Source organism: Coffea arabica, chromosome 3e, assembly GCF_036785885.1.
Source record: "Coffea arabica cultivar ET-39 chromosome 3e, Coffea Arabica ET-39 HiFi, whole genome shotgun sequence".
Classification (NCBI taxonomy): domain Eukaryota; kingdom Viridiplantae; phylum Streptophyta; class Magnoliopsida; order Gentianales; family Rubiaceae; genus Coffea; species Coffea arabica.
The window spans coordinates 4,820,361-4,831,331 of NC_092315.1; the positions used below are offsets into that span (position 1 = coordinate 4,820,361).

Sequence of the window (10,971 nt, forward strand, 5' to 3'; positions counted from 1 at the left end):
GTATGCATTGTTTGATCGGATAGAAGAAGAAGAAGAAAGAAAGAAAAGTATGCGGGCGACTAAACCGTTTTAAGTTTGAGGATGAAAGAATTGGAAGTGGAGATCATTAATGGGTGTGTTTAGACAGTGGATTATTTACATAAATTTATTTATTTGTATTATAAATATATTTTTCAATCACTTTTTTTTTCACATACGTCATATAAAAAAAATATTACAATATTTTTTTTCAAAGAAAAAGTGCTACAGTTTTTTTTTTTTTTTTAAATATCTTCTGGTCCATTTGTCAATCAATAACGTTTATTTAAAGAAAAACAAAAAAGAAAAAATAGAATCACCAAGGTACAAGTCCTTAACAATTTCTTAAATCACACATCAAATTACTCACATAATCGAGTTATGTGAAAGCATAAAAGAGTTTGAGTTCTAGGAGCATTTGAAACAAAAATTTGTCATTGGCGCTATCTAACAGGCTTATAATTCATTGAATTTGAGTTTGAATCATGACTTTTAGAATCATGTTATACACTGTTTGCCAGAAAATTTGAGTAGTAAAGTCACATCTTTGTCATGTCTCCTTCATTGTGGAACAAGTTCTTTGAACAAAATCATTTTTGGCTCAAAATGCTAACGTTCAAACAAAAATATTAATTAGTCAATAGTTCAAAGTCCTGCAAACAAAACTCAAAAAGCTACTTCACCATTAGTAGTCAATAGTACAAAGTTTTACAAAACCATCATATTGACATTTAGTCAGTTTGTCAATTTCAATCAAAGAAAACATCCCTCTCATCGAGAGCTATTGCTACAAGGGCTCCTCTGACGGTATCAAAAAAGAGGGACCAGGGGCAGGAATGGTTGAATGGTTGCAGGAGCAATCGTTCCTGAAGGTTACGTGCATTTTGCACACGACATAACTTGTTTGCATATGGTATAACTTACTTTTAACAATGTGTAATTTTATAACAAAATTTTGTAGATCCCACACATATTGTTAAAAACGAGGTACAAGATGAGATCTGAACCATACAATTTTTTTGGCCAAATTTTAACCGTGAACAATTAGGAACGGTTGCTTCCTGCAACCATTCGTGCCCCTCTTCCAAAAAAGAGCAACAAATGTGAACGTCAGTAATTATGGCACATTACAGTACTTTGGACCTAATCTCATCAAGCTTCGATTGTGGATAAACTATGTACTCTTTGCAATTCTCGTTTACTTTTGCAACTAAATTTTTTATTTTTTTAATAGCTAAAAGAGACTAAAATCTAAAGATATGTCTGAAAGTAACTTTAGCTGATTCTATCTTTCTCGATAATTACTTTCTCTAATCAACTTTTATGTGCAATAACCCGATGTTAAAAGAGCTACAAATGCTATAACTAGCCTAAAAAAGCTTGCCCATGCATACATCCGGATTAATTAAACACCCAGCACATGCAGAAATGCACAAGAGTGTCCACAAGAAAAAATGCTTTTGCCATCTTCAAATCAGATTCTTGGAAAAGTCAAATGAGCTAATGTTGAATATCCGAGAACTGCCTAAGTTAACCAACCTAATCTTGGATATCTGAATAAGCGTTTACTAGCCAATAATCTTTTGATGCCCTCAATCAAAACTAAGTCAGTAAGTCAATCTTCATTCACGATCATCTTTGCTTGAACAATTCAAGAAAGCAACTGTGTGTTTTACATCTTCTTTTTTGCCGTTCCATTTGATATCTCAGTTCTCATGGTTTTTCTTGTCCCTTGAGTTTCATCTTAACACAAAGAAATAAATTACTAATCTACTCGTGGAATTAAGCTCATGTAGACGTTCTTGAAGTTGGGGTGGTATATCACCACTCTTTCATGAAAGACTTTGACGCTTGGGACAATCCTTAAAAATAGGTTATTATATCAAAATCGAATATTAATGTCTTACCAGGAATGCGGTCCTATGTAGTATGCACTGGTCTCGGTTTCATCTCCCATGGTGTAGACTTGTTCTTCTTTTATTTTTTTGGTCTTGGCGGCCTAATTAGACTTAGTATGCACTAGTCAAGCCCATCATAAATGTTGGATTTTGAAGCATTTTTGTCAAGTAATGCAGAAGATCATTGCGCCATTTATGTCTGCGCATGAAACTTGTAAACAAGATAGTCGTAACTTTTTGTACAAGTTGCATAGTGTGTTCTCGACAACATTTTGCAGATGATATTATTGAGATGTTGATATGTGCAAGAAGTTTTGAAAATTTGTATTGCTGACAAAGAAACTCGAAAGCTTTTGAGAAACAACTCGTTCCAAAACTAAGACGCATTTAGAAAAAAAGTAATGCATTTAGCTTAATTTAACTACATATCTATTGTATCACGTTGGAGTCATTAGATGTCCAAACTACCCTTAAGTGATGGATGGATTAGTGGGTTAATAAATCATAATGGGACTAGGTAATGAAGACTCAAAGGAGAATTTCCTAGGACCGTGCTTGGCAATCTTTGGGCCGGATTATCGCCCTCAATTCGAAAGAAGATGCCTTTTGGAAGGTGAGAATCCGAGTTTCCCGTGACCAGAAGCTGACGTCGTAACTGTTGAGGACAGTTGGGTTAATTGAGACTTAGGTTCCGTCTGATAAAACTGAATCTGAATTCTGAAGTTTGAATTCTCAAATCTGAATACTGAAACAATTAATTTGTTGAATTTTAAGCACTGAAAAGAAATATATGAATGTCTGAATTTTAATGTTAAATCTATTTATACTGTTTGATAAACATTTATAACTGCATGATTAATAAGTTAAATTTGACAAATTTACCCTTATATTTTTTCATCCAAAAAAAAATAGAACCTATGATTTAATTAGCTAAAAATGTTAGGTATGAAAATGATAATATATATTTTTAAATCAAATTAATATAAAAAATGAAATATATTATATGAGGAGTATGAAGAAAATGTGAAAATCATTCAAAAAGGAAAAAAAAGAAATAAAAAATCATTAGATAGAGAATATTAGATTGTTTAATTAGATAAGAATTTTGAACATAATTAACAAACAAGGATAGATTTGGTAGATAAGATAAGATAATTGAAGTAATTCTATTGATTCTTATCAGCATTAAACATTCAGTTAGAATTCTTGTACTGAAAAAAAAAACACACAAGTTCAGCACTACTTAACAAGTTCAACAAATGAATTTTCATTTATCAAACGCTCAAAACATCTGAATATCTGAAAAAATTCAGATTCAGCACTTTTTATGTTTTTATGTTATCAAACAGACCCTTAGTTGTCATTGTTAAGATTGGGCTGGGCTGCTGTTAGGCTTTTGAACAGAATGTGCAACCAACAGCAACCCAATACCACAGATGATATTAATAAAACCCTTCATGCAAGCGAAGAAATACAGTTGGGAAGTTTAGGATAGAAAAGAACAGAAGTTTTAAGTTACGAAGAAAGAAAGAAAAGAAAAGAAAAAGGAAGAAGATATTTTAACGCTGTTTAAGAGTTTATATAAGAAAGAAATAGGATGTGCTTTGAATATATACATACTAATGAAAATTCCTTCAATATACATTTGAGGATAAATTAGATACTTTGAAAATTTTTGTTAGATTTTCTCAACTTGGTTTTCACCGGCCCGGGAGGAAAACGTTATCAACTATAGCAGAGCAGCACCAGGCCAGCCATATCCAAACCATCTAGCTTTCTTTCTTCTCCCTACTAATTGATTAACAACTTGCAACGAAAAATTGAAAAGCTTTAAAATCACCCCAGAAATAAACTCCTAATGAAAAATGAACCTTGTCTAAGATTTCATCAAGTCTCTTCTGAGACGAAGTACATGACAGAGGAACTTTCACAAAAATTAAAAGAGAGCGTATCACGAGTAAGCAGATGCATTACTCGTTCCTCAAGATTGAAGAATGGCATTATTCAAAACTGTAGCTACTTCTACGAGAACCCCGGGACAGCGAAGCTATCACATCCCTATGTATCTAATGGGCAAATTTATGACAAACATGAATATGCCAAATCTTTCTCCTCAGAGAGCTCTGCAGCCGTCGCATCCATCTTCTTCCTTGAGAACTCATCAATTGAAAGTCCTGGCACATGGACAGCAATGCCAGATCTTAAGTGCCATTAAGAAAGCAGCGAAAACGAAAGAAAGGCCAGACCAGAACAACTGATTAAACTTATTGACTAATCAAAATTATAAGTAGTAGCCAGTCACGAGTAATTCATGTACAAACTATTAACATCTGATGCTATAAGAAGTCATTTCAAACAAAAGCCATAGAGCAAAGATCTCCATGCTCACCTTGAACAATAGACCATTCTCCATTCTTACAGTTTACTGGGAAGGAATATATAAGCCCAGCAGGCACATTGTAGGAGCCATCAGAGTATACACCCATAGAAACCCATGTGCCCTAGAATGCAGCATAAACCGTGAATGAGAGCAGAATAGGTATTCTATGCATATTGTTCAAAGTATGCACACTAAGATTTACCTCAGGAGTTCCAAGGACCCAATCACGGATGTGGTCACAAGCAGCACTAGCAGCAGAGAGTGCACTTGAGAGCTTCCTAGCCTTGATAATTGCAGCACCACGCTGCTGGACTGTGGTTATGAACTCTCCATTCAACCTAAAATTTCAGATAACATATCTTCATTAAAACCATGTGAAATGTGAAACCAAAAGTTGGCAATGAATGGAGAGCTTAGAAAACCTAAGAAGCATATTGCAAAAACTTGAACTTTTTACCAGGCATCATCAGCTACAAGCTGACGAACAGGCTTTTCTCCAGCTGATGTTTTAACAGTTGCGTGGTTGACATCAGGATACTGTGTTGAGGAGTGATTTCCCCAGATAATGGCATTTTTAACATCACTAACTTGAACACCCAATCTTTCTGAGATTTGACCAAGGGCCCTGTTGTGGTCCAATCTTGTCAAACAAGTAATGTTTTTTGCAGGAATTGATGGTGCAAACTCCTTCAGGATCAATGCATTCGTGTTGGCAGGGTTAGCAACAACCAAAACCTGGAAGAAAAAATCAGCAGAAGACCATTTAAGATATGATATCTAAAGAGACAGAAATACAACCGGAAATCCAAATTCTTTAGACCATTTTCATCATACATCAACCTGATTTGCATCAAGTTAACTAACTGCCCCCATTCAAAAAAGTTCAGGGGGACAGAAAAGTTTGAATAACTAACCAACTGACATGATCATATCTAGTTGAAATGATAAACAAGTTTTTCCAAACAAGTCAAACAAGAAAAAGGAAGTAGGTAACAAGTCCCAACAATCTAAGTGAATCTTAGGAAAGGAACCAAAAATGCCTTTCCACAACAAAACAAAAGCTGAAACCAGCATCTATGGACAGCAACCAGTAATCTACAAGTTATTAAAAATGCTAAGCACCTTGCAGTTAGGGGCAGCATGCTGCTCAAGAGCAGAAGCTTGAGACTTGTAGATAGAAACGTTCTTTGTCATCACATCTTTTCTTTCCATTCCTTCTTTCCTTGGGAATCCGCCAACCATTACAGCAACACTGACACCAGCACATGCCTCAGCAACATCAGTTGTAGCAACAACCCCTGGTCAAAGAAAATTATAATTATGCTTATAAATCCATTTTTCACTTTGACAATCGAGCATTAACTAATGTTAGCTTTCATATAGGAATAACAATTAAGACGGCCAGATGACAAACCTTTTAATAAAGGAAAAGCAGCATCAACCAGCTCCATTTTAACTCCATTGAGTGCCTCAGCAGCAGGTGGAATATCCAGCATGTGAAGGATCACTGGCTGATCAGGTCCCAACATCACTCCTCTGGCAATCATGGGTACAAGAGCATATCCAATTTGGCCTGAAATAAACCAGCTTGTTTCAGATCAGTATATTTCATAATTCGCTAAATTATCCGCTCTTTTTGAATAATAGATAGTTTACATTCAAAAGAACCTATCCTTCCCACTCCACCACTCCCAAAAAACAACCACCAACCCCAACCCCATATCCTTTTTCAGATTCTTTTTCCTAAAACTGGCTACCAAAAAAGAATCTGAGCAAACAGGAAAGGTATGCAATGAATATACACTAGAAAAATCAAGAAGATCAACAAAATAATCATTCAACTACTATTATACTAACATCCAATAAAACAAAAACATACCAATACCTGCAAAAACGGAAATTTCCTACGGTTTCAAAACTTGTTTTCCAAAAACCATAGACACGTTGTTTCCAATCTCCTTTGCCATTATATACGAAAGTATACAATAAAGGTATATTCTTCTTCGAAAAACATGCCTTGCAAACCGAACTAAATCATTTCAACTACTATTAAAACTAATAAACAAATGAAAGCTAAGAAATTGCTCGAATCTTTACCTCTTACACCATACTTTTATTTCTGGAACACAAAAAGTTTACTTGTAATCACTTCAACATTAAAACCTAGCTAAATCCTGCGATTAATCATCGAAATGATTCATGATTATCTATAACTCCCACACACCAGTCACGTTCAGTTTAGCAGGCTGATCCGACAATCAAAATCAGACCGATGAACAAGCAGAACAATCACAATCAGGCAATAATTGAAGATGTAGAAAACGAAAAATCAGATCTAGACAAACAGAACAAAGAATAAAACAAACAGAGCTTTTTAATCGGGCTACGGGGGAGTGATTGTTACCTGCGGCGCCGGTGACGAGAACGCGAACGGGATCTTTAGCCATTTGATTCGTCGGTCTGGGGAAAAGCGGGATTGAGATCTGATCTGCAGAGGAGAGAGAGTAGAGAGTAGAGAGTAGCGAGTGATGATAAGACGAGGAAGAAGGTTCGACTAAATACTGTTTCGATGGGGATCTAGAACGATGTCGTTTTAAGAAAGTCTACTTGGCTTATTCGATTATTGTCTTCCATTTTTATTTATCTTTTTGTTGGTTGCCATATTTTTTCTGGTGAATAATGAGAGAGAGTTGTATTGTACTATTGACTTTTTCGATGGAAGGCGTGGACGGTTACGTAAACTGAGGAGTGTGCTGCTAATTACTTTTGCCGTCTTCTTCTTTTTCCTAATTTTTTATTTTATATAAAGTATAAACAGAAAATTTTTAATTAAGTTGCATTAATTGCAAGAAATAGAGCATTTAATGAGCCGAATATTTGGTGCTCAGGCAAGTTTGGATAGAATATATTAAAGGGTTAATTCCACTTTGTCCCCCTAAACTTTGGACGATTATCCACTTTAGTTCCTAAACTTCAAAATGGGACACTTAAATCTCTAAAACTTATAAATTGGGACACTTAAATTCCTAAATCTTTATAAAATGGGACACTTCGACCACCACTGCATTCAGGATTCTGTTAACAATTTTCCTTAATTGGGAGGTATTTATAAATTTAGGAACTTAAGTGTCCCATTTTGAAGTTTAGGGACTAAAGTGGGTAAGCGTTCAAAGTTTGAGGGGACAAAGTGGAATTAACCCTATATTAAACGAACTATAATTACTGCTCGAATTCGATTCGTTTATTTGTATAAATATTCGCGATCAAAGTTGAATTTGTGTTTGGAGATAATTTAATTATGTTTTAATAAATAATATATTATCTAGAAAAAGCTTAATTGTATTTCTTGCATTTAAAAAATAAACAATAACAATTCATGTATAAGTATTATTTTAGTAAAATTTTATATATAATATTAAACATATTTTTAGTTATTTGTTTTTATAATTATTCATGTGTTCACGAACTATTCGAATAATTTGCAAACAGGTTCACGTTCTGCTCGATTACTAAACAAGCCTAATATTGTATTCAAACTTGGTTCATTTATTAAACAATTAAACTTTTTTTGATCTCGAACCGGGTGGAATACGAACATATTCACAAACAACTAGATTCGTTAAAAACTCTAACAGGAAATACATCCCTGACAATGTCATAGATAATTTATTAAATAAAATTACATTAATTGCAGTAAATACATCATTAGTCATGCCACACATATTAGATTGAAAAAAAATCTTTTTCTAAATATATGACCTTTGATTAAAAACGGATAAAAAAATCTTCTTCTAAAACATGCGGATTAGAGCTTACTAAACGGTTATGATGAGGTTTGTTTTTAGAGTGATGAAGTCCAAAAATGAGACAATTTTTTTTAACCTTTACAATTAGGACAATGTTACAGTGCCTATAGTTATGATAACGATATTAGAGAAACCTACTATTATAGGTTTCTATTATCTTTAGTAACAGATCAAGTTTTTTAGTGACTTTTTAAATATTATATTAAACTAATTAATATTAACTTTAGTAAGTTTTTAATTAAAACTAGTAAGTATATGCCTGAAAGATAAGTTTTAGTCAGAAATACAAATTTACACTTTGAGTAATTTAACTTACTTATTATTTGATAAAATTTACTTTTATTTAAATTAAACTTACTAATACTAAAAGTAAAAAATTTCAATATTTAAGTAAAAAATCACCGATTTCTGAAACAGTTTTGTCTCTCCAAAGTTGGTTGCCTTCTTTTTATTTTCTCACCTCAGGACATGATGGAATAGAAATTTTTTCCTTGCAAAATTTTTCTGTTCAGTCCACATTTTCCATCTCTACTTCCTGGTCGATCGGGCATATATGCAGACCCAACAAAAAGGTTGAGAATTTTATTAAGGCTGGGTGGTGGTATCAAGCAAGAGAGCGGATAAAAAATAACAGCCAAAAGGTTAGACTATCATGTTTCTTGAAAATCACTTCATTATATTGCTTTAATTTGTTTATCTTTCATTTGATTTGATTGTCAACTTGAAAAATGTATGGAAAATGACTTAGACCCTGTATGTGAAACATAGTAGGGTGTCAGCATTTGTGGGAAAAGCAGTTAATTCTGGATTGCATATAAGCAGTTTGGTGAAATGTCAAAAAGAAATTTGTATGATATGATTGATGCCTGTACGGGGTTAAAAGCACAGAGCAACAAGCCTTTTAACTTCCAAATCCACCGAATCCATTCAACTGAATGCTTTATTGAATTCAAATCCACCGACCCAAATAGAGTAATTTATTTGTCAAATGCAACAAGCCTTTTAACTTCTAACTATGTAGTGTTTCATTAGGCATACAAAAGTTCGATCTTATGCATAATTTAAGAGGACAAGTTGACTGCACAAATTTGTTCGGTAATTTCTATTTCTTCAAGACTAAAAGAAAAATCAGATGATAAAACTATTAAATAAATCATTTAAATCCGTGGTTTATTAATTTTAAACTTTTACATATGAAACAGGGATGCAATTTGAGATAACTTTCAGTAATCTTTGGGTATGGGTTGCGTAGGATTGCAATCTTTAGGTATGATCAGCTTGAGTATGGATTGCGTAGGAGTCCAAAGTTGCAATATTTCATATGTACTACAACGAATTTAAGTAAAAATCTCAGAAAACATACACCAACACAAACATTGACATGATAGCTTTTTTGACATGATAGCTTCTAGCATCATGCTGAAAAGGGAAGAAATGACAGTTCATGTAGATGAGCTAGTACAGTTATCTAACAAATCGCCCAAGCATGGTGGTGGTATAAGTTGGAGAACCATTGTTGATCGGCTTGATAAATTATCTTCTGATGAAATTCAACTATTATGCATACAAGAAGACACTTTCGGTCTAAATTCCATAAGACTTTCCCACACTTTCGGTCTGAATTCCATAGTAATAAGCTTTCGGGATACACTTTTGGTCGAATGGGGATACAATGTGTTCGGCCAATAAATGCAGTGTCTGTTCTAGATGCTTCTTTGGTGAAGTTGTAGTTAAGAAAGCCTTAATGGGACGCTTTTAAGCATATATATGTGTATATATATATATATATATATATATCCTGGTTTCAGAAAAAGTCAGAGCACGTGGCTTTGTATTACTGGTGATCAATATATGTTCAAAGGAGGCTTCCTAAGTCTTCAAAAGTCAGAGCGTACTCTTCCAAGCAGATGCCAAACAAACTGATCTACTTAATCGAGCTTGTTTTGGCCGCCCGGTAGTCACAGCTGAGAAGGATAAGCAGTGGTTCCAATTAGGTCTGGAGGAAGCTTTTTACCTCTTCTATGTCCTAAAATGCATCAAAATCATCAACGAAAATAATTGTGAAATTGATAGTGAAGAGTTGTGGATGTACATGATGTCCAAAAAGGAAAATTTTACGAATTTATTCAAAGCTTATTCTCATCTTCGGATGAAGAATTGGGTGGTTAGATCAGGATCACAGTATGGTGTGGACTTTGTCGCGTACCGGCATCATCCATCTTTGCTGCATTCAGAGTATGCTGTGATTGTTTTGTCTGATAACAATGGAGAAACAAATGGGCGTTTGATGGTTTGGTCTGATTATCATTGCACACTTGACTTTGTGGCAGTGTTGCAAAGACATTGTTGCTTGTTAATATTGATAAATGTGGAGAGAATGTAACATTGCCATCATGTTTAGAAAGTTACATCGTTGAACAAAGGACAATCACTAGGTGGAGTCCACAACAATGCCGTGAGAACCAAACAATTGCAACTGGGGAATCTTGACACCGAGAATTTGCGGCAGCAGTTGTCAACAAGGATTAATGACAAATCAGACCATGGAATATTTTGATGATTTTTAATGCAGGCTTTGATGGTTTTAGAAGGGATTGTCCCTTCTGTACAATTTAGAAAGATTCAAGTCCCTATGGATTGTTTAAGCTTAAAATGTAATTGATATCAACGTTGCATGTTCCTGTTAAAAAAAAAAAAAGAAAAGTCTTCAGCCTTTCTAGTTTAAAATGGAATGCAGAATCAAACTTCAATACCCTCTGGTTTTCGAGCTACTCATTTATTAATCCTGAAGGTTATCATTTACTTGGTCCTTGATTCTCCAAAAATAACTGAAAAAAAATGTATGTTTTCAGTCTTTCAGTCTCATATG

At 34.1% G+C, this 10,971-nt stretch overlaps 1 protein-coding gene and 1 pseudogene across 1 annotated transcript; one reads left to right on the forward strand and one right to left on the reverse strand.

The window, feature by feature from the left end:
• Positions 1–3,764: 3,764 nt before the first annotated feature.
• Positions 3,765–6,875, reverse strand: LOC113734290 (malate dehydrogenase). Its single transcript, XM_027260775.2, has 7 exons — positions 6,701–6,875; positions 5,711–5,869; positions 5,419–5,594; positions 4,754–5,031; positions 4,499–4,634; positions 4,306–4,417; positions 3,765–4,090 (listed from the first exon to the last, which is right to left on the reverse strand). Exons 1-7 carry the CDS (start codon positions 6,741–6,743, stop codon positions 3,996–3,998), a joined length of 999 nt encoding a protein of 332 aa, XP_027116576.2. The 5' UTR covers positions 6,744–6,875; the 3' UTR covers positions 3,765–3,995.
• A 2,661-nt stretch (positions 6,876–9,536) lies between these two features.
• LOC140038777 (tRNA-splicing endonuclease subunit Sen2-1-like) lies at positions 9,537–10,721 on the forward strand (annotated as a pseudogene).
• The last annotated feature ends 250 nt before the right edge of the window (positions 10,722–10,971 follow it).